The sequence below is a fragment of the Glycine max genome, chromosome 17, assembly GCF_000004515.6.
Source record: "Glycine max cultivar Williams 82 chromosome 17, Glycine_max_v4.0, whole genome shotgun sequence".
Taxonomy (NCBI): Eukaryota; Viridiplantae; Streptophyta; class Magnoliopsida; order Fabales; family Fabaceae; genus Glycine; species Glycine max.
Window position 1 is genome coordinate 44,979 of NC_038253.2, and position 23,624 is coordinate 68,602.

General features: G+C 40.9%; 1 protein-coding gene across 2 annotated transcripts; it reads left to right on the top strand.

Moving 5' to 3' along the window:
• Positions 1–1,139: 1,139 nt before the first annotated feature.
• LOC100787864 (type I inositol polyphosphate 5-phosphatase 12) lies at positions 1,140–22,365 on the top strand. Of its 2 annotated transcripts, XM_014769661.3 has the most exons (9): positions 1,141–3,314; positions 18,114–18,238; positions 18,576–18,660; positions 19,425–19,590; positions 19,693–19,733; positions 19,845–20,112; positions 20,327–20,450; positions 20,533–20,893; positions 21,909–22,365. In XM_014769661.3, exons 1-9 carry the CDS (start codon positions 1,458–1,460, stop codon positions 22,185–22,187), a joined length of 3,306 nt encoding a protein of 1,101 aa, XP_014625147.1. In that variant the 5' UTR covers positions 1,141–1,457; the 3' UTR covers positions 22,188–22,365. The 2 variants fall into 2 exon arrangements, with proteins under 2 accessions (XP_014625146.1, XP_014625147.1); XM_014769660.3 differs by having other exon boundaries at positions 1,140–3,314; positions 19,425–19,733.
• The last annotated feature ends 1,259 nt before the right edge of the window (positions 22,366–23,624 follow it).

Below are 23,624 nucleotides of genomic sequence, written 5' to 3' on the forward strand. Positions count from 1 at the left end.
TCTCCCCCAAAGTAAGGTCCTTCCTTTGGAGAACTAGTAGAAAGTGTCTTCCAACAAGAACGAACCCTCAGACTAGAGAGGGTGGGTTGTTCTAGTCTATGTGTCATATGTGAAGGGCATTTGGAGACTACGTGAAATATTCTAATTGATTGTGAATTTGCTCATAGCTGCTGGAAGGAGGTAAACTTATGGCACAAAGTAGACCAAATGCTAAATGGCGTGGAGAGTCTAAAAGATTTGATCTTCAAGTGTACTAGAGCCTTCTCTGACCAACAACGATAACTTTTATTTATGATTTTATGGAGTCTACGGAAAAGTCGTAATGTTAAATTGTGGGGGAACAATAGTGAGGCTCAAGTGTAATGTTGGCGCATCTTTGCATGAACATCAGGGGTGTAAGCCAATGAGCATGTGTATTTGAGATGAAAATGAGGAGTTTCTAATAGCTCGAACAAACTTCAAGAATGTCCTACCTTTTCCACATGAGAGTGAAGCATTAGCTTTATTGGAGGCAATCAAGTGATTAAAGGACAACGGGATCGCCTGGAGATTGAACTAGACTGAAGCGTTATCGTCTCTGGCTCTTGCAATAAATAATAGCAGGAAGATTTATTAATTTGGAAGCATTGTTCAACAATGTTAAGTCCCTTTCGCAATTTTTGCCATATGTTAAGAATGATTTTGTAAAAAGACAAACAAACATGGTTGCTTATAGTTTAGATAGGGCATCATGTTTCCATGCTCGTCCTCGTGATTTTAGCTTAGCTTATTGTATTGCTGATTACATTATGATGGAAATGAAATAATCCTTTGGATTTTTAAAAAACGTATTTATGTCCGAACTGATAAATTCTCAAGCCTAGTATTAATTAGTTAATATTTTACCAGTGATATATGATTGTATTACTATAGAAAGTGTGGTTGACTAAATAGGTGTTTTAAAATATTTCAATCTAGAGAGTTAGGACAATGTTATCACTTTCCTTTTATAAGAAACAAAATAATTTATTTTAAATGCGTCATCTCATTGGTATCATTTTGATCAAAAGTTATTTTATGAATCATGGCTATTTTTTACAATCAAATTTAATCTTTATATTCATTTTATGGATCATACACTTAACGATTTTAATATACTTGTTTAACTTTTATTTATTTTAAGGTGAATAATGGAGAAGTTTGTTTGAGCATTAATTAACATGAAAGCTCTACCTCTGTGAATGCTTTGGATGATCCCATTCAATTCTCTGGCGAGTGATTGAGAAAGGAAACATTGATTCCTGTCCGTAAGCTTGCAGTATGCCCCGCCTTCGTTCCCGCTCGTCAAAATTCATACCTCACGTGTTTCCCTCTCTATCGGCAACTCCTTTTGACCATTTCCCTCATTCTTCATCTTGGAACAAAAAAAAAACAAACAATCCTTTCTTCCTTCTTCCATAACCAACCAACTGAGCGCAATGGATGACCGAATCGACGAGGACGAGAAGGAGAAGGAGAAAGAGGAGTCCTTGGCCGGCTTGACTTCTCTTCCACCTCACCGCAAAGCCCATTCCTACAGTCAGCAGCTGCGAGGCACCTCCACACACAAACGCCACCATCATGTCCGGAAGCACAGTCTGGACGACAGCCGTATATCCAGTAGCATCGAGGCTTCCTTCTACGACCCCTCCGACGACGACGACATATTTTCCCGTTCATCCTCTACAAACAACCCTGGTGCTGAGGAGGAGTACAATGAAGGCGCGGATTCCACGACTCAGTACCAGCCATTGCAGGAATTCATAGGCAGCGGGGGCGGCACTGGGGTCTTTAAGCCTCCTTTCAGAGCGTCCGTACATCCAGGGAGACCGCCATTCCTGGAGTTAAGGCCCCATCCCTTGAGGGAGACTCAGGTGGGGAAATTCCTGAGGAACATTGCTTGTACTGAAACACAGTTGTGGGCTGGGCAGGAAAGCGGTGTCAGGGTCTGGGAGATTCAAAACGCATACGAACCTGGTAACGGTCTGGGTGGAAAGGTCAGAAGGGGCGACGAGGACGCTGCGCCCTTTTTTGAATCATTGGATACCTCTCCCACCTTATGTTTGGCCGTCGACAATGGGAATAGGTTGGTTTGGAGTGGCCATAAGGATGGCAAGATTAGGTCTTGGAAAATGGATCAACGCTTTGCTACCCCCTTCAAGGAAGGCCTTTCTTGGCAGGCACACAGAGGCCCTGTTCTTGCCATTGTCTTCAGTTCCTATGGCGATCTCTGGTCAGGTTCTGAAGGTGGTATTATTAAGATCTGGCCTTGGGAATCCGTCGCAAAATCCCTTTCCCTCTCTCCAGAGGAAAGACACATGGCAGCCTTACTTGTCGAGAGGTCTTTCATAGACCTCAGAGCTCAAGTCACCGTTAACGGCGTCTGCAGCATATCTTCTCAAGAGGTCAAGTCTTTGCTCTGTGATCATGTTCGAGGTCGAGTCTGGTGCGCTGGCCCTCTTTCCTTTTCTCTCTGGGATGCCCACACAAAGGAGCTCCTCAAAGTATTTAACATCGAGGGTCAGGTGGAAAATCGAGTTGACATGTCATCCGTGCAGCAGCAGGATCAAGCAGTTGAGGACGAGATGAAGGTCAAGTTTGTTTCCACCTCCAAAAAGGAGAAATCCCAGGGTACCAGCTTTCTACAGCGCTCACGTAATGCCATCATGGGAGCTGCTGATGCCGTGCGTCGAGTTGCAACCAAGGGAGCTGGGGCATTTGTCGAAGATACTAAAAGAACCGAAGCCCTTGTTCAAACAGGCGATGGAATGATTTGGAGTGGATGTTCCAATGGCTTACTTGTGCAATGGGATGGCACTGGAACCCGTGTGCAAGATTTTAATCGCCATCCTTGTGCTGTCCAATGCTTCTGCACTTTTGGAACACGCTTATATGTAGGCTATGTGAGTGGTATTATCCAAGTACTGGACCTAGAAGGCAATCTAGTTGCAGCATGGGTTGCTCATAATGGTCCTGTGATTAAATTGGCCGTTGGCTGTGATTATGTTTTTAGCTTGGCTACTCATGGTGGCCTACGGGGATGGATTATTGCATCTCCAGGTCCTGTTGACAACATTATAAGATCTGAGTTGGCCACAAAGGAATTTATTTATACAAGGCTGCACAATGTTAGAATTTTGATTGGCACATGGAATGTCGGTCAAGGTAGAGCTTCTCAGGGTTCACTTTCCTCATGGCTGGGTTCCATTGCATCAGATGTAGGCATTATTGTCGTTGGTTTGCAAGAAGTGGAGATGGGTGCTGGTTTTCTTGCAATGTCTGCAGCAAAAGAAACTGTAAGATAAGATTTCATTCATTTGCCAACTTTATTTAACCATTGCATTTTTGTTTTTGAACTGAAGCTTGTTTGCTTTACACTAAAATGAAATGAGAAGGAGAAAAATGACTGTGCTGATTGATAGAATTGCCAGGAGTTGGTTTGTATACAATATGATGGCAGCCTGTATCCAAACTCTCTTCCCCTCCAAAGTCCTTAACACAATAACTAACCAGAAACTAAGCTGTGTAGCTAAACACATAAATTTAGTTTAGAGTGGTTTGTGTAAATCAGGTTACGTTAGCGTAGAATATGTCAATACCCCCCTCCAACTAAGTGGAGATTGTACATTGATTACTTCCAGCTTGGAGAGAAGTTTGGAAATGGTAGGGTATCCAAACTATATGAAGATTGTTACCACATGTAAGGCTCGAACCCGATACCTTGCTTAAGGGGAATTAAGTATGTATCATTTGATTCAACCACCTGTTGGTAACCATTAGGCAATCTAATGGTGACATTTTTTAAGAATCTAATAGTGACAAGTTTAATACTGGTATACGTTGGGAGACCATTTGTTTACCAAAGGAGAGAGAAGGTTTGGGAGTCTGGGATTTGCTGAAGTTCAATTATGCTTTGGTTGGAAAGTGGTGGTGGAACTTGTTCCACCACCATGAAGATTTGTGGGCTCAAGTGCTGGAATCAAATTATGGAAGTTGGAGGAACCTGATGAGATAAGAAATTATAAAGATTCTATTTGGTGGCGGGTGGGACTTATGTGTTGTTTGCAATTCGACAGAGGAGGGAAGCTTGTTCAAAAATCAAGTAACTTGGATAATTGGAAGCGGCAGCAGAGTGAAATTTTGGGAAGATGGGGTCCCATTGCTGGAAAAATATCCTAGACTGTATTGTATTTCGAAGCAGCAACATTATATTCAACAGATGGGATCGGTGTTGAGTGGGGTGTGGGAATGGCAGCTTGAGTGAAGGAGAATGCTAATGGAGGGAGAGATGGATTTGGCAGCAAATTTCTTGGAGCATATTGAGGGGATGGTAGTTCAAGTCCAGCATCAAGATAGTTAGTCGTGGGAGGGGGATCCAGGAGGGGAGTACACAGTGGGAAGTGCATATCGAGCACTTAATCAGTTTATAATTGAAGAAGATGATGAGAGGGCATTCTCTATCCTCTGGAAACTAAAAATTCCCAGCAAGGTGTCTCATTTTGCTTGGAGATTGGTTCGGGATAGATTGCCAACAAGGATGAATCTTAGAAGCCGGCACATAGTTATGGTGAAGTCTGCTGCCCGTTTTGCCAAAACCACGACGAGGATGCAGGTCATTTGTTTTTTGGATGCACCAAAGTTATGCCATTGTGGTGGGAGACCCTGTCATGGATAAATACGCTCACTGTTTTTCTAGAAAGGCCAAAAGAACACTTTCTCCAGCATTCTCAATGCATTCCGAGTGGTGTTTCTCAACATAGATGGTAGATTTGGTGGACCTCTCTGACTTGGTGCACATGGAACCATAGGAATAGGATTGTTTTCTCAGGTGACAGCTTTGATGGTAAAAAATTGATGGATGATGTTCTCTTTTTCTGCTGGTCATGGCTCAAAAATCTGGAATTTGACATTCCTTTCTATTTATGGTCCAGCAATATCAAAGCTGCTTTTTTTGTATAGGGGGATTGGCCTTTAGAATTCTTTGAAGAAGGGTACCCCAGCATAGATATAGATCTATGGTTGCTTAATATTTGCTTTCAATTGCTAATATTAGGCTACCATAGCTCAAAGTAGGGTAATCTTGGGATGTACATATCACAGTACCTCTTGTACTGATTTATTTTGTTTATAATATATATATATATATACTACTTTTGCCGACCAAAAAATATAAAAAAAATACTGGTATGTGGTAAACGATGATAAAGGGGGGCAAATGTGGTCTGTGGCACCAGTGTCCTAAATTTATGTTGTGAGAAGAAAAGGAAGAGTTGCCTTCTTGGGGTTTGTGAGACAAGTTGATGGGAGGAAGGCTTACCAGCCAAAGAGGCACTGACTTGATTAGTGGTATGATTTTGCAATTCATTGTTTGAGTGTTGAAGCAAATATAACTGTTGTGGATACTGATCAGGCCGAGATTCAGAGATGGCCCTTGTTGAGGTGCTTGAATTGTGAAAGAAGAGGGCTCTTGTTGTGGATTAGTTGTGTCAATGGCATTTACATTGTGAACTATGGAATCAGAATTACTGACGTAATAGCAAGGTAGAAATCCATGCTTGAAATAGCATGTGTCAATCGTGTATCTGGATAGGCCACACGAAGTGCATTTGGCTGATCCTTTTCCTGGGGGTTTGCCTTTACCTTATAGTGACTTTACTCAGATGATTTAGCCCTTTGATAAAGCAGATGACATACTTTGATTCTATATACTTCTTTAAAGTTTGAACAAGATCACAAGTGCATGCTGGTATATGATGTAAGGACTTTGAGTTTTTCCCACAAAATCTTCAAGTCAGTTAAGAAGAGAGGAGATAGATCTATCGCCTTGTCTTATTGAGTGAATATCTTGCAAGATATCAAAAATGTGAAATTGGTCACCTTTGAAGAGCCTTTCTTTGAGTCATTCCACTAATCCCTATCATTTTCAATATATATCGTGCTCTATGCAATTTGAGTGGATAGGGTTTTAGTTATCCAAATTCCCAAAAACAATCAATATGTTGCATCTTTCGCATTCCACCGTGATTCTTGCCGGTGTGAAGGTCTGAGGTGCGTCGCAACAGTGTGGGTGTTTGGTTGTTGTGGAGGTTGTGTTGTCACGGAGGCTGGAGGAGCAACGCATCGCAAATCTTGCCCTTTTCTATTCGGTGTTTGTCGCCGGCGTAGTCCACCGTGATTCTCATCTAAGTGAAGGTATGTGAGAGAGAGTAAGGAGAGTCAAAAAGATACCGAGAGAGGTTGAGAGAACGCAACAGAGCGTGGGTGAGAACGGGAAACGGTGCAGTCAGCGAGCAGCGCGGAAAGGGGTAGCAAGGCAAAGGGATTGTCTCTGTTCCATTCGCTGGAAAAGTGGAACCTGGGTTTGCGAACCAGTTATAGGTTGGTCTGGATTTTGTGCTGGGGAATACCATTGCATGCATGGGACATCGATAACATCTCAAAGATTGCGGCAGCAGTAGGGGAAGTGGTGGAGTTGGACAACGATGTGGAGGAGTTACGGAGGCTAGATAGGGCAAGGGTGCTAATCAAAACTCCACGAAGACCTACTATACAGCACACAGTGGCGGTAACGATTAATGGGGCAGAACACACGATACACTTGGTCGAGGAGACATGCTACAACCCTTGTAGGTACGAATGCCTTACGGGGAGCATGCTTGGGTCCTCCGATGAGGTAACCTTTGTCGAGAGCAACATGGCTTCAATGGCGATGTCTAAGTATGATTCGTCGGTGGAGGGGATCCCACTAATATTTCTGCAAGCCGACGTCGACGGAGAGCACATCGGAAGGGACCGTAGGATTCAGAGGTCCGATGGGCAAAGAAATGAGTCTGGACATGTGGCTAATAACCATCAGTCACTGACAATAAGCCAAAACACAGCTGCCAACGGTCAAAAAGCAGCAGAAGAGACAGTTGTTGTGGGAAGTCAACGAAAGGCACAATAGCCAACCAACGAGGAACGGGTCTTGCAGGACATAGCAGGCGATAACCAGGAGATGGTGGCAGAAATGGGTGTGATGGAAATGGGAAATGTGACTGGAAGGTGGGTTGTGGAAAGGGACAACAGAGCCATAAAAGGAAGCAAGGAGCATGCAAAGGGCCCATCAATGTTAGGAACATTTGAACTAATGGGTTGGGGAGAATGTGATGCAACACATACAGAGGGAGGGGATAGACCTGCATCGGGTCTCGCAAAAAACACTAGTGTGGAGGTCAACGACAAGCTAAATAATGGTCTGGGGCCCAAAACAAATGGGTCTGCCCTTCCATGGAAGGTGTATTCAAGAAATTCTTGGTGCAGAAACCAAAATAGAAACGCAAAAATGATTGGGCCCAAACCTGAACAGGAAAATGAAACAAACACAAAGGAAATAATTCAGCTCAATGCTGAGTCAGGACAAGATAAGTGCTCCCCGACAATATTGAAGGGCAGTGGTCTGAAGGAAGTGATTGCCTGGGAAGATCAAAGCACTGAATGGTTGGAAGTAGAGGTTTCAAGAATAAACCCAAGCCCAAAAACTTCGAAAAACACAAGACAAGCAGTAATGAACTGGGATCTAGATAAAAGAATGGGAGTAAATTGCAAATTCCAGGAGGGCATAGTGGTCTCAAAGCCGATAGACATGGAAGAAAGGGATAAGGAGGAGGCAAAAAGGTTGGGAAGGAGGGAGAAGTCCAATGAAGATAATGTCCTATAACATTAGATGGCTGGGGAAAGGGGTTAAGTGGGCAGCAATATGAAAATTGGTAAAAAAAGAAAGAGTTGATATGTTGTGCCTACAAGAAACCAAGAAGGAGCAGGTTGATAAGGCCTTATGTCGAGCACTATGGGGTGATTTGGATATTACTTGGGCAATGCAGCCAGCAAATAATAATGCAAGAGGAATTCTGTGTATATGGAGTGAACAAGTTTTCAGACTAGAAAAGAAATGTAGTGGCTGTGGATTTATTTACCTGGAAGGAACATGGATTGCTAATGGTGTAAAAGTCAATATTGTGAATATTTACTTGCCTTGTGAAGTGGGTTTAAAGAGAAATTTGTGGGATCAAATCAGGCAGCTGAGAAATGCCAATTTGGGAGGTTTTAGGTTTATGGTGTATATTAGGTATCTGCCTAATCTTATTATGTCAAACTATTGTGCTATAGAAACCTCCTGAAAAAATAAAACATATCCAAAGGATAGACTCTTAAGAATCTGAGATGAGAGGTAGAGAGAGAGTGAGTGGAGAGAGAAACACGGGGTGGGGGAGTGACAGACTTAGAGGTAGGACAGTAGGGAGAGATAGAGCGAGTCTCGGAGAGGTATCTCGACGGCGCTTTGCCGGAAACATTGGAAGGACTAAGCTTTCAAGTACGGTGATTAACTGGAGAGATCAAAAGGATATCACATCCTTCTACTTCTCTCGCTTCGCCGACGATATCACAGAGCAAGAACTTTGGCACCATTTCAAAAAATGGGGGGATGTTAGAGAAATCTTTATCCCGAATAGAAGAAACGCCTCGGGGAGAAGATACGGTTTCGTTAGGTTCAAAGGGGTCCAAGACATCCCTTACCTGGCGAAACAGCTTGACGAAATTGTCATAGGGGGGTTGAAATTGTTCGTCAACCTCCCAAAGTACGGCAGGGTGACGCAGAGGAAGACAATGGTGACATTCCAATCACGGCGAAACACAGACAGAAAGAATGAAGAGGTATTTCGATATCACCACACCAAACCCACATCATATGCTGATGCGTTGACAAGAAACATAAGAAGACCAGTATATCAGAGGACAGCAAACACCATCGCCAACTACAGATCTTCATCTTCATCGGTTCATATCGAAGTGGCGCCAGAGGATACGCTTTGGCTGAAGGATGCATGGGTAGGCCGCCTTAAAAACCAGGCTCTGTTTGAACGTTTGGAGGACGAGTTTCGTTGGGGGATGGGACTGGAGATAGTCCCTAGATATATGGGTGATGATCAAGTGTTATTATTGGGTCTCACCGACGCTGACGCCGACAAACTCATCAATGGTGGAACCACAGGGGAGTCAATGATGTTTTCCTACATTGAAAGATGGAATCCAAGTCTGCGTGCAGGTAATAGACTTACATGGATTCACTGTTGGGGGATTCCTATTCAAGCCTGGAATCAGAAATATATCAGTCAGATTGTTGCCGTCATGGGTGAACTGATGGATCTAGATGATTCAGCGGAGGAGAAGAGGAGAATGGATAGAGCAAGGGTCCTCATTAAGACCCCATGGAAGCCTATAATTCAACACACGGTGGAAGTGACGATTGGAGAAGACAAGTTCATGATTCAGATTGTCGAGGAGTGCTGTGGAGGCTGTCAAGATGGTTTCCGGAGTGGAAGAAATGAACGAGGGTCATCGGAGGACATTAACTCCGATGACAGCTTCCTCGATAGCTCTTCTTTTGCTAACTGGGGCTTCGGGGACGACGCGTCAATCGTGCCGGAATCGGACTTTCGCAGTGCTCATACTAGCACAGCTGCGACGACCGCCAACGGCGCAGGAAACCACGGGGAGCAGCAACCGCCACTCCTCCACGCTTCGGAATTACATATCGCGTCTCCTGGCGCCGTCGCGGAGAATGATGTCGGAGTTGAAGACCAGCAGTCTCCCACTGCATCCAACGGTCCAAGTGATAACGGTTACCCTTTGGACAATGTGAACAACCATCGGGTCGATAGCGGAAACCAGTGGGTAAACACGCATGGACCAAATTCGAATTTTATGCAGGCTACGGTCACCCATAACCCAGAAGACAGCGCAAAAAGGAGGGCTATGAAGTGGGAACCAGTGCCTAACATAGATGATACTTTACAGAGTTACACCAACTCGGTAATGAAGCTCAGGGTGAGTCCAGTGGATTGGAAACGGGTCAAAAGATGGATATTGCAGTAGGGGGTGACGTGGAGAGGATCAACGATAGCCTCATGACACGAGGCACAGGAGAATATAAGGAGGTGGAGGCCATTATTGTTGATACAGAAGCACGGGCAATTTTAACGGACCAGAATTCCAATTCTACCCCCAGTGACAAAAGATCTAAGTTGGGCCTGAACCCATTAACAGGAGGAGGTGCAACTAGTTGCCAAGTATACTCCCGACAACGTAGGTGCAAGAAGAAAATAACCTCGGGCTTAATTCCATTGGGCTCTGGTGATGAAACACATAAGGGACTCTCACAACCTCCAAACACACAGCCTTCTTCACTTCATAACGAACCATACAACGACAAACTGGAAACTCCATTCCAGCTGCAGGTTTACAATGGTAACATGGAGGCAACCAGTGACTCTGACAAAACATTTAATCCTGATGCACTTCAGATGTGGAGCATGGCCAAACAATTGGGCCTCACAGGAGAGGGGAGCAAGGAATCAGTTATTCAAAAGTTTCAAAATATGGAGGAGAGGGACAGGGCAGAAGCAACTAGAAGGGTGTCTGCAACAGCCATCAATGAAAATAATCTCTTATAATGTAAGAGGCCTTGGGAGGGGTGTGAAATGGGGTGCAATAAGGAGATTGGTAAAGCAGGAGGGGGTGGACATGATTTGTCTTCAAGAGACAAAGAAAGAGATGGTGGATAAAGCAATGTGTCAGGCATTATGGGGACATGTGGAAGTAGTCTGGGAATTGTTGCCTGCCACAAATTCAGCAGGTGGCATTCTTTGCTTGTGGGGAGAAAATTCTTTTAAATTGCAGAGGAAAATTAGTGGTCCTGGCTTTATTTTAATGGTGGGGGAATGGGTACAGGAAGCTCAGATAGTCACTATCGTTACTATTTATTCACCATGTGATATAAATAGTAAAAGAAGCCTGTGGGACACAGTAAAGCAGTTGAGACAGTCAATGGTTGGGGGGTTATGGTGTATACTGGGAGATTTTAATTCCATTAGAAGACCTGATGAAAGGTATACATCTGCACAGACCTCGGCTGAGGACAGCTCCTCTAGAGAGTTTAATGAATGGATACAGGAATTGGAGGTTGTGGAGGTTCCGTGGCTTGGTAGAAGTTTTACCTGGTATAGACCGAATGGCACCTCTAGAAGCAGACTTGATAGGTTTCTTGTCTCTCATGAGTGGCTTGACAGGTGGCCTAACAGCACACAAGTTACTCTTGCAAGAAATTTTTCGGACCATTGTCCCATTGTTCTTCGTTCTAATGAGATTGACTGGGGTCCCAAACCTTTTCGGATTTTGGACTGTTGGCTTCTTGATAGATCCTTCAAGGAAACAGTCTATCACAGCTGGACATCATATCAGCAACCAGGGTGGGGTGGTTTTATTCTTAAAGAGAAGATTAAGAACTTAAAGAACAGCTTGAAGAGGTGGAATAGAGATCAGTTCGGAGATACTTTTACAAGGGTAAAAAAGATTGAATCTGAACTAAATAAGTTAGAGGAGGACACAAGCCAAAGAGAACTATCCCAACATGAAATTCAGAAAAGAAAGCAACTGCAGGAAGAGCTTTGGACAGCAGCCCAAGCTCATGAGTCTATCTTGAGACAAAAATCAAGATCAAGGTGGATTAAGGAGGGAGATTGCAACTCCAGATTTTTTCATATGATAATAAATGCAAATCGAAGTAGAAATTCTATAAAAGGGGTCCTAGTGGATGGTGCTTGGACAGCTGAACCTCATAAAGTGAAGGAGGAAGCTAAGGCATATTTCTCACAGAGATTCAGTGAACCAGATCTTCATAGGCCCAAATTGGATGGCATTCATTTTCAGACCATCAACCAACAGCAGAACAACTTGCTAGTAGCACCTTTTTCGGAGGAGGAAGTGAGGATGGCAGTTTGGGATTGTGGTAGTGATAAGAGCCCGGGGCCTGATGGTCTTAATTTTAAATTCATTAAGAGGTTTTGGCAGCTGATCAAACCTGACATCCTACGGTTTCTAGATGAATTTCATGTCAATAGTGCTTTTCCTAGGGGATGCAACGCATCCTTCCTAGCCTTAATCCCGAAGGTGGCTGACCCGCAATTTTTGAATGACTACAGACCTATATCTCTTATAGGTTGTATGTATAAGATCGTGGCAAAGCTATTGGCTAAGAGATTGAAGAAGTGCTACCTACTATCATCAATGAATCGCAATCCGCGTTCATTGAAGGAAGACACTTACTACAAAGTGTACTTATAGCAAACGAAGTGATTGATGAAGCTAAAAGGAGCACCAAAAGCTGCTGCATCTTCAAAGTCGACTTTGAGAAGGCTTATGATTCGGTGTCATGGGATTTTCTGTTTTATATGCTGAACAGATCAGGATTTAATTCTAAATGGATAAGTTGGATGGAGGGATGCTTGAAATCTGCTTCAATTTCAGTCTTGATAAACGGTAGCCCCACATCGGAATTCATACCCCAAAGGGGTCTTAGACAAGGAGACCTCTAGCTCCTTTTTGTTCAATGTGGTTGCTGAAGCTTTGAATGGCCTGATGAGGACAGCCGTGGAGGCTAATCTGTACAAAGGTTTCAATATTGGAGACAGCGAGGTGTCCATTCGCCTATTGCAATATGCGGATGACACTATCTTTTTTGGGGAGGCTTCTATGGATAATTTGAAAGCTATTAAAGCTATCTTAAGAACTTTTGAACTGGTTTCTGGTCTAAAAATCAACTTCACTAAGAGTAGCTTCGGTGCTTTTGGAATGAATGACCAATGGAAGCAAATGGCAGCTAGGTATTTGAATTGCAGACAGCTGGTTCTTCCTTTTGTCTATCTTGGCATACCTATCGGGGCTAATCCGAGACGAGCTCATATGTGGGAACCAATTATTCAAAAATGTGAGAGAAGGTTAGCTAGGTGGCAACAGAGATTTATCTCGTTTGGGGGAGAGTGGCACTTATTCAATCAGTACTTACTTCTATTCCTATCTATTACTTTTCATTTTTCAGGGTACCACAAACAGTCATCAGCAAATTAATCAAGTTACAGCGAAAATTCCTTTGGGAGGAGGTCTTGAAAGCAAGAAGATTGCTTGGATATCGTGGGAGAAAGTGTGTTTACCTAAACACAAAGGGGTCTAGGTATCAAAGAAATAGAGACTTTTAATTTGGCCCTTCTCGGTAAATGGATGTGGAACCTTATGCAGCACCAAGGGTCTTTATGGGTTGCAATTCTGGAGGCCAAATATGGAGGATGGAGGGGCTTAACTGAAGAGGGCAGTGTCAACATGCAATCAATCTGGTGGAGGGACTTAAAAAGAGCCATTCAGCACTCTCCCTATGGTATAAGCCTACAACAGCAACTTAAATGGAAGGTAGAAGCAGGGGATAAGGTAAAATTCTGGGAAGATAGGTGGATTTGCAATGAACAATCGTTAGCTGAAAAGTATCCTAGGTTATACTTAATTCGTCTCAACAACAGCAGCTCATTGGTCAAATGGGGAGCACATAAATTCAACATGGGAGTGGCGTTTTAGCTGGAGAAGATCGCTATTTGATAGTGAAATTGACCTGGCCATTACTTTCCTTTCTGAAGTTGAAGGCCAATCTATTCACCATCACGGAGTTGATAGTTGGGAATGGGTAGCAGATCAGTCGGGCATTTATTCCACTCAAAGTGCTTATGAAGTTTTATTGGAGGAGGCAGCAGTGGAGAGTATAGAGGAATGTTTTGAGGTGTTATGGAAAATTAGGATTCCAAGTAAGGTAGCAGTTTTTGCATGGAGACTTCTCAGGGATAGGTTACCTACAAAATCAAACTTGAGGGACAGACAAGTACAGATTTTGGATATGACCTGTCCATTTTGTAGAAGGGTAGAGGAGGATGCATCTCACCTTTTTATCCATTGCAGTAAGATCCAACCTTTATGGTGGGACTCAATGTCGTGGATAAATCTTAAAGGTGCTTTGCCATTGAGTATAAAGCACCTATTCATGCAATACTCCTTTTTGCAGGATGCAAGTAGTAGGAATAGAAGGTGGCAATATTGGTGGTTGGCTATCACTTGGTCCACTTGGCAACTTCGAAATAAAATTCTGTTCTCAGGAGCGACCTTTGATGGAATCAAATTGGTTGAAGACGCGACTTTCTTAATGTGGACTTGGCTCCATAATTTGGAGAAGGACTTTACATTACATTTTAATCAATGGTCTAGTAATTTCAGACATCATTTTTTGCAGCAGTAGGGTTTCATTAGGAAGTAGGGATCAATACATGTATACTTTGCTTCCATATTTTGGTTCCCAATCAGACTTATGCTGTCTGGCTGTGGAACCATTTTATGGTGACTAACTTTGTAATCAGTACCTCTGGTACTTCTAGATTTTATATAAATATAATTTATCTTTGCTGATCAAAAAAATGGTGTATATTAGGTGATTTTAACAGCATAAGAAGGCCATCTGAAAGAGTAGGTTCTAATGAAAGACAACAAGATGAAAGGAGTATTAAGGAATTCAATGAGTGGATAGCTGAGCTTGAAGTGGAAGATGTACCTTGTGTGGGGAGAAAATACACTTGGTACAGGCCTAATGGGACAGTCAAGAGCAGCCTAGACAGGATCCTAGTATCTGCAAAATGACTTAGTAAATGGCAGGGCTGCTCTCAATTCATTTTGGATAGGAATTTCTCAGATCAATGCCCAATCTTTTGAGATCATCCAATGTGGATTGGGGACCGAAGCCTTTGTGGGTTCTGGATTGTTGGTTTCAGGACAAACAGTTCAGAACAATGGTTCGTGAATGTTGGGCAGCAAACTCAATAAGTGGATGGGGTGGTTATGTGCTAAAAGAAAAAATAAAGGGTCTTAAGCAAAGATTGAAGGCCTGGAACAAGGAGCAATTTGGGAATATTCAATAGAAGATTAAAAGGATTGAGTTGGAGCTGAACACGCTAGAAACTGAAGGAGATGAAAGACAGCTAAGTGATCAAGAACTACAATTGAGAAAGAAGCTGTAGGAGGACTTGTGGGTGGCAGCCAACTCTTATGAATCTATGCTAAGGCAGATGGCAAGGACAAAATGGATCAAGGAAGGGGACTGCAACTCTAGATTTTTTCATCTCACAGTTAATGGGAACCACAGACACAATATGCTGAGAGGACTTCTTGTTGATGGTTGCTGGATAGAAGATCCCAACAAGATAAAAGAAGAGGTCTGCCAGTTCTTTATGAAGAGATTTGAGGAGGGTAAGATGGAAAGGCCGAGGCTAGATGGGGTATGTTTTCAGGCGATTGCACAGAATAAAATGATTTCCTAGTAGATCATTTTCATGAGAAGGAAGTAAGAGATGCAGTGTGGGAATGTGGGAGTGACAAGTGCCCCGCACCAGATGGATTAAACTTCAAATTTATTAAGGAGTTTTGGGATGTAATTAAACATGAGGTGTTTCAATTCTTGGACGAATTCTATGTAAATGACAGATTTTCGAAGAGTACAAATGCTTCGTTCCTAGCGCTGATCCTCAAAGTGCAGGATCCACAAAATCTAATCAGTACAGGCCCATATCCCTGATAGGTTGCATCTATAAGATTGTGGCCAAATGCTAGCAAAAAGATTGAAAAGGGTGCTGCCAGATGTTATTGATGAGTGCAAAACTGCCTTTATTGAAGCAGACACATGCTACATAGTGTCCTTATTGCTAATGAAGTGGTGGAGGAAGTGAAAAGAGGTGCTAAGAGCTTCTTGGTGTTCAAAGTCGACTATGAGAAGGCGTATGATTCAGTTAGTTGAGATTTTTTGGTCTACATGCTTAGGAGGATGGGGTTTTGTCCTAAGTGGATCACTTGGATGGAAGGTTGTCTTAGATCAGCCTCTATCTCCATATTGGTCAATGGGAGCCCTTCAGCTGAATTTATTCCCCAAAAAAAACTTAGACAAGGGGACCCATTAGCCGCATTTTTGTTTAATATTGTGGCAGAGGGTCTAACGGGCCTAATGAGAGAAGCTTTGCAAAAAAACCAGTTTAAGGGACTCTTGGTTGGAAGAAATTGGGGGGAAATTAGTATCTTGCAGTATACAGATGACACCATTTTCTTTGGGGAAGCGCCAATGGAAAATGTAAGAGCCATCAAGGCGATGCTGAGGAGCTTTAAGATGGTGTCAGGTTTAAAAATAAACTTTGCAAAAAATCAGTTTGGGGCGATTGGAATGCCATTGCAGTGGACGAAGAATGCTACAACCTACCTTAACTGCAGCCTGTTGTCTGTACCTTTTACTTGGATATCTTGATCAGGACAAATCCAAGAATTAGTGTGACTTGAGATCTTATTGTCAAAAAATGTGAGTGTAAATTGGTAAAGTGGAAACAAAAGCATCTATCATTTGGGTCATTTGGGGGAAGGGTGACTTTGATAAAGTCAGTCCTGAACTCAATTCCTATTTTTTTTTTTTTTGCACAGCAAAAGATAATTTATATTATAATTAAATGTCAGTACTAGATGTACTGATGATTACAACATATACCATAGACATTGGGAATCACGGCCCAAATAAGATTAAATACAATGACAGGATAAGATGGTGAAACTACAGAGATGGTTCCTGTGGGGTGGAGATGTAGACCAAAAGAAGATCGCTTGGATTAGTTGGGAATCAGCATGTCTATCGAAGGAGAAAGAAGGTCTGGGAATCAAAGATTTGACCAAGTTTAATCGTGCTCTTCTCGGAGAAAGGAGGTGGAATCTGTTTCATCGTCATGGAGAGCTATGGGCTAGAATGTTGGACTCAAAATACGGAGGATGGAGGAACCTGGACGAGAATAGAAGGAATTCAGCAGAATTTGTCTGGTGGAAAGATCTTAGCTCTATATGCCACAGCCCTGGGGAGGAAAGCTGGTTCAAAGCCAGAATAAAATGGAGTATGGGTTTTGGTTCAAAGGTTAGGTTTTGGGAAGAAGGGTGGAAGGATAATGGGATCCTGCTGATGGTGAAGTTCCCTAGACTTTACCTGAATTCGAACCAAAAAAACCATTACATTCAGCAGTTAGGGAGCAATTCAGGTGGAGAATGGGAGTGGTCTCTGCAGTGGAGATTACTTTTTGAGGCTGAGATACCTATGGTTGCCAATTTTTTGGAGGAAATCCAAGGGCTCAACATAAATGCTCATCAACAAGACAAGTGGGTGTGGTTGAGTGACCCCACTGGGTTATACACTGTACGTAGTGCATACAAACTGCTTGACAGGGATTCAAGAGATAAGAATATAGATGGGGTATTTCATGACATATGGAAGTTAAAAATTACAAGTAAAGCTGTGTTTTTTGCTTGGAGATTATTACGGGATAGATTGGCCACTAAATCCAATTTGTGTAGAAGGAATGTTGACATCATTGATAGATTATGCCCATTTTGTAGAGAAAAGGAAGAGGAGGAAGCCCATTTGTTTTTCAGCTTCCATAAAATTATGCCGCTTTGGTGAGAATCCTTATCTTGGATAGGCATGGTGGGAGTGTTTCTGCAGAATCCTTTCTTGGTATTAATTTGCAACAATGGCTCATCTGGTGGATTTCTCTAACATGGGGTGTATGGCACCCAGAAATAGATTGGTTTTTTCAAATGACAGTTTCAACATCAACAAGCTGATAGAGGACGCCATATTTTTCTGCTGGACTTGGCTGAGAAACCTCAAGAAAGGATTTGACTTACCTTTCTACTATTGGTCCAGCAATATCTGAGAGGGTTTTGTAATCAGGGGGAATTAGGATTAGGTGCTGGGATGATCTATGTAACCTATACAATCGGAGTTTGGTTCCTTAATTCGTGCTGAATAGTTTGCATTAGGGAACCAAACCTCTGCATGGGAGACTAATGTTTGTATATATAAAAGTGCCCCTTGTACTGCTTTATCATATTAATATATACTATTATTTTTGCGGATAAAAAAAAATATGTTTCATCTTTCCCTGACATTGGATTAGAAAGGCAGGGAAAACAATTGATCCATTAACAAATTTCAATTTGTTCTTGGATAAGAGTTCTGGATTCATGTCTCTTCTCCAAGATCAATAATTAGCGCCATCCAATTTGTAATTTTCTAATCAATTATTGCATATATATAAATCCAGGAACAGCTCATATTGTGATATGTGTATATTCTGTCCATGCATTCACTGCCTATATCACAATTGTAGGTAGGTCTTGAAGGAAGTGCAATGGGGCAGTGGTGGCTGGATACAATAGGAAAGGCCTTACAAGAAGGAAAAGCTTTTGAGCGCATGGGTTCTAGGCAGCTTGCTGGCTTGCTTGTATCTCTTTGGTGAGTGATTGTACTGAACGTGTGTTCAAGATTAAACCAGTTAGTCTATTAATCTTTTGTTCCTGTTTTCTTCCTGTAATGTACTTTGGATATCTAACTTTAATATTATTTCCATTCTAACTTGAAGGAGCAGCTGTCTTAGGGGGGTTATGTCTGTATTGTTTTTGCTTTGTGTCTATCTTTATGTTGGTTGGGTTAGGCAACTTGCCTTATATTTTTGTATCCTATTTCCAGTACACCTAGTACTGAGTTATATATAATAATATATGATTTTTGCTGTGCAAAAAAAAAAATATTATTTCCATTCTTATATTATGAGTTGACATTTCTCAATTAGGGTAAGAAAGAATCTTAGAACACATGTTGGGGACATTGATGCTGGGGCTGTCCCGTGTGGTTTTGGACGTGCAATTGGTAATAAGGTTTGTATCAATTCCACTGATTACTTAATACTTATTTGATAAGAACGTGATGCTTTAATTATGCCAATGGAATGCGGTACCATTCTGTTAAAGTTTATATGTCATTATGATCTGAGCCCCTTGTTAAAATGAAGTTCAGGAGGGTAAGCTCAAGTGGTTAAGAACTTTCTCTGTAGTAACTTAATTTATTTCTTGATCTTGTGTCATGTATTTTTTTTTTTTTTATCAGCTGTGTCATGTATATTCTGATTACCCTTGAAAGTCAATTGTAAAATTTCATCCAATTAATCTAAATTTGATTTCTCCATATCTTTATCTTGGTTAAGGAATTGGGCATATTTTTTCAATTTTAGACTGCTGTTTAGGGGTGTTATTTTTGTGATGTATATATGAAACTAGGGGTGCTCTGATGCAATTTTAACCGGGAGAAAGCAATTGTGAGAGGAGAGAATACATAATAAAAGAATGATCATGGAAGAAACAACCAGGGAGCATAGATTGCCTTTTCTGTTTATTGCACCATGCTAGATGGAATGCTTCTTACAGATTAGGTTAAATAATTGTTTTTGCAATAATAAGTTACAACTTTGTAGTGCTTTCAAATTCTTTTTGGCTCACAAGTCATATTGATTTTACTTGTAGAAACCCTAGATTAGGAAGAACGAAAAAAGATTGTGCTAATGAACTTTTTTCACTTATGAATATTGATTTTTTTCTCTTAATTGAAATGAACACTTGTTACATGGCAAAAATTGATCAAACAGGGAGGAGTGGGTTTGAGAATCAGAGTGTATGATAGGATAATGTGCTTTGTGAATTGTCACTTGGCCGCACACTTGGAAGCAGTTAATCGGCGGAATGCTGATTTTGATCACATTTATCGAAATATGGTGTTCACCCGATCGTCCAACCTACTTAATACTGCAGCTGGTATGGTACCATACCTGTTCTTGCTTTGCTCTCTTGCCTTCTCCACATATTTATTTTGGCTACTTTACTCTTCTGGCTTGCCATTGGTCCTCTCTGTTACAGCTGGCGTCTCTACTTCTGTTCATGTGCTTCGTGGTACCAATGTGAGTCTTATGTTTACAGCTCAGATCTCAATTATCTGCATCTCCATCCCTTTCCATCGATATCTTCATCTTAAGTGCATAACAGTTCAAGGCCTTCATTGTGTGTCATAGGTTATGGGTGTCATCTCTGAAGAACCAAAACCTGATTTATCTGAAGCAGATATGGTGGTATTTTTTGGTGATTTCAACTATCGCCTTTTTGGTATATCTTATGATGAAGCCCGGGACTTTGTTTCCCAAAGATGCTTTGATTGGCTTAGAGAAAAGGATCAGCTCAGGGCGGAGATGAAAGCTGGAAAAGTTTTCCAGGGAATGCGGGAAGCACTTATCAAATTTCCTCCAACATATAAATTTGAGAGGCACCAACCAGGTTTAGGAGGTAAATGGATGGGGTGTCAAGCACTGCTTCTGGTGCCTATTTGTTAGATGTTAATTTCAATTTGGTTCCTCACTATGTGATTCCAAATTAGTAACTCAATGAACATGATAGTTTCAATATGGTCTGATGTCAGCTTGCATTTAACAGAGCGTTACTTGGTTATCATTGCTACTTCTAGTAAGGAAAATGACAATGCAATAACTCATTTTTTCAGGGTATGATTCTGGAGAGAAAAAGCGAATTCCGGCCTGGTGTGACAGAATAATATACCGCGATACTCGGTCAGCTCCAGTTTCTGAGTGCAATTTAGACTGCCCTGTTGTGTCATCAATTTTACAGTATGTTACATCGTCACCATTGCTTTTTGTTTTCTGTTTTTCCTATTTGCTACAGTTTCTCATCACTGAAACTGTTTAACAGGTATGATGCTTGCATGGATGTGACTGATAGTGATCACAAACCTGTCCGGTGTAAATTCAATGTAAAAATTTCTCACGTTGATAGATCAGTAAGGAGAAAGGAGTTTGGGGTAGTTATGACATCAAGTGAGAAAATCAGATCTATTCTAGAAGATTTATGTTATGTTCCAGAAGCCACTGTCAGCCCAAACAGTTTAGTCCTTCAAAACCTGGACACTTCAATGTTGCTTATTACAAACAGAAGTACAAAGGATAAGGCTATATATAAAATCACTTGTGAAGGCCAGTCTATAGTCAAGAATGATGGACAGGCACCTGATTATAGCCCAAGAGGTGGCTTTGGCTTTCCTAGATGGCTTGAGGTATTATGAGCCTTTTCCCATTCTCTTATCCCTTTTCCCCTTCTTCCTGTAAGATCTATTGTGAGCCTCTCCTCTCCTCAGACAAAAAAAAATAGTAAACAATTTTCAGAATAGACCATTCTTACATCAAAATTATTGCTAAACAGATTTTAATGTCTATGCAGTTTTATATAAAAATGTTCAACCTGAAATCTACGTGCATCATTGTTAACTACATTAGGATGCATATTCTGTAAATGGAAAAGAAAATGACTCTTTTGTTAAACAGTGCTATAGTTTTCAATGACTCAAATTTGGATCAAATTCTCCTAGAGTGTGACTATTGAGATCTTATGGAAGGCCTCCATGTTGCCTCGTGTCCCCTACTCATGAACCACCTTCCTGTAAAAAAAGTACTTAACTTTGATTTATATTACTTAGCAACATTAAACAATCCATTTATTCATTATAAAATTTTACAAATGAATATTATTTATTGGTTTTTAATATTAGTTTATAATTTGTTAAGGGATTAAAAGATTCGTTAGTATGCTAAATAATAATACCCTGCCTTCTCTGTTTTTAAATTCAATTGCTGGGTGAAAATAAAAGTCAGCAGCAGATTGAAATAATTTATTACCAGATCTTATTTAGCACACAATAAAATGAAAGGTTTTTTTTGGATAGTATAAATCATTTAGTTGTTTGAAAAAAAATTGGGTAAAAATTTGACATTTAAATGCAGCTTTTCAAATAAAAATAGGATGTGTTTCATTATAGATCCTTGTTTGTGATTGTTTAAATAAAGTTTACTACTTCTTGCCTTAGAATATGGCATGTTATTGGAGATTATATCTTATGAATTTCTACGTAATCTTAATGTGCTATGTCTGCTGAGACTTGAGAGTAGGATTCATTGAGCACAAATCAAGGGATTTTTGTTATTGAGCCAATGGACTTGGCCTTTAGGATTCATTGACTTATTTGAACTTCCAGGAGTTTACCTATTGACAATCATGCTATGTCTTTAAATTAGGTTACTCCAGCTGCGGGCATAATTAAACCTGAGCAAAGTGTAGAGGTTTCAGTCCGTCATGAAGATCTTCATCCCTCAGAAGAATCTGCAAATGGCATACCGCAGAACTGGTGGAATGAAGACACCCGAGATAAGGAAGTGATTTTGGTTGTTCATGTACAAGGCAGTTCTTCCGTCCAAACTTCATGCCAACAAATCCATGTGCGCCACTGCATCTCGGCAAAGACAGTTCAAATTGACTCAAAATCCAACGGTGCTAGAAGAAATCAAATAAGCTAACTACATAGATTAGTTTAAGAAATTTTGTAGTTCCACACTTCCACTTAAGTGGTTTATGACTTGGACATTCCAAAAATATGCCTAAATAATAGGAGGGAAAAGTCAATGACACAGATGCACAGTATAAGACGCTTTTTTTATACATTGTTAAACATCCGAAAGCTCTTTCTGCTTAGGATAGGTTAGGTTGTCATAATCCCTTTCTATTGATTCTGTGTTAGTTTAATCTTTTTTAAGCGTCTAAAGGGAAGTTTTTCTTCTTTTCTTTTTTAAGATTATTTCTTTGACAAGCAAACTCCCAGAGATGCATTAAAAATCATTAACCCATGGAAGCCTGCTTTCCCAGTAATGTTTTAGACCAAGGCTAGCATGGGACACCGGAGCAAGTCTTCCACTATAGGAAAGAATTTCTGAATTGTTAGATCTCTTTATTTTTAAAATATATAGATTGACAATAATATTTAAATACAATCAGGTTGGTTTGAACCATTGGTTTAATTTGAATTTTAAAATTACAAATATATTGATATCAGTTCGGGGATTGAATCTGGGTATATAAATCTGTTTTTTTTTTATCTAGATCGCAATCTTGGTTGAGTTTGTAGGATTGTTATAGAGGACAAAGTTCTTCTTTCAAATATTAAATGCAGTTGTACATTTAGGACTCAAACTCGAGATCACCGGCTAAGCTTAAATAATCTCACGTTAGTTGATTAACGCGCTTGGTGGTACATAAATCCAAACCTCAACTATTTTTTTTTAAAAAAAGTTAGTATTTTTTAGGTCAAATGACCTATTTGGTCTTTTATCTTAATTTTTTTTCATTTTGGTCCTTTATCTTTTCAAAAGTTTATTTTGGTCCTCTATCTTTTTAAAAAGGTTCAAAATGGGTCTTATGTTAGTTTGGAGTTAATGTCGTTAACGATATTCAAATATCATTGGCTAAAAGTTGACACAAAACAAAAAATGAGAAGAAACACTTAGAACACACTCTTGATAAATTAGTTTCATCCTTCAGAATCCTTACTTCTTTTGGATAAAAATCTCATACCTTCACATGCAAATCATAAATCATAATCGAATTTGAGATAACGATGTCGTGATCGGTGGATTTGGTGATGTTTTCTCAATCTAGGATTTTCCTTATGCGTCCCTTTTCGAGGTTGAGGATTTGGAGGCTAGAGAAGTTGTTAGCAACGGTGACAACAACCACAGGTGAGTGTCGACAGGAGAGAGGAAGGAATCTCGTAGAAGAAGGTAATCTTGTTGTCGTGCGAGACGTGGAAGGCACTACATGTGGTGGCAATGAGGGTGGAGAGGGAATCACGTCCATAAGTCTGAATGAGCAAAATTTGTTACTCTCTCATTGCCTTTTCAGATTTGCAGTGTAGAAGGGTTTCAATTGGGAAAGGTTGGAGAGCGAGATGATGAGGACAA

What these genes read in the sequence shown, in the direction of transcription:
- LOC100787864 (XM_014769660.3), top strand. Translation starts at nt 1,458, where the DNA reads ATGGATGACCGAATCGACGAGGACGAGAAGGAGAAGGAGAAAGAGGAG. An exon ending in GACGTGCAATTGGTAATAAG is followed by an intron (nt 18,661 to 19,424) that starts GTTTGTATCAAT and finishes TTGATCAAACAG; the next exon opens with GGAGGAGTGGGTTTGAGAAT. An exon ending in GTTGTGTCATCAATTTTACA is followed by an intron (nt 20,451 to 20,532) that starts GTATGTTACATC and finishes ACTGTTTAACAG; the next exon opens with GTATGATGCTTGCATGGATG.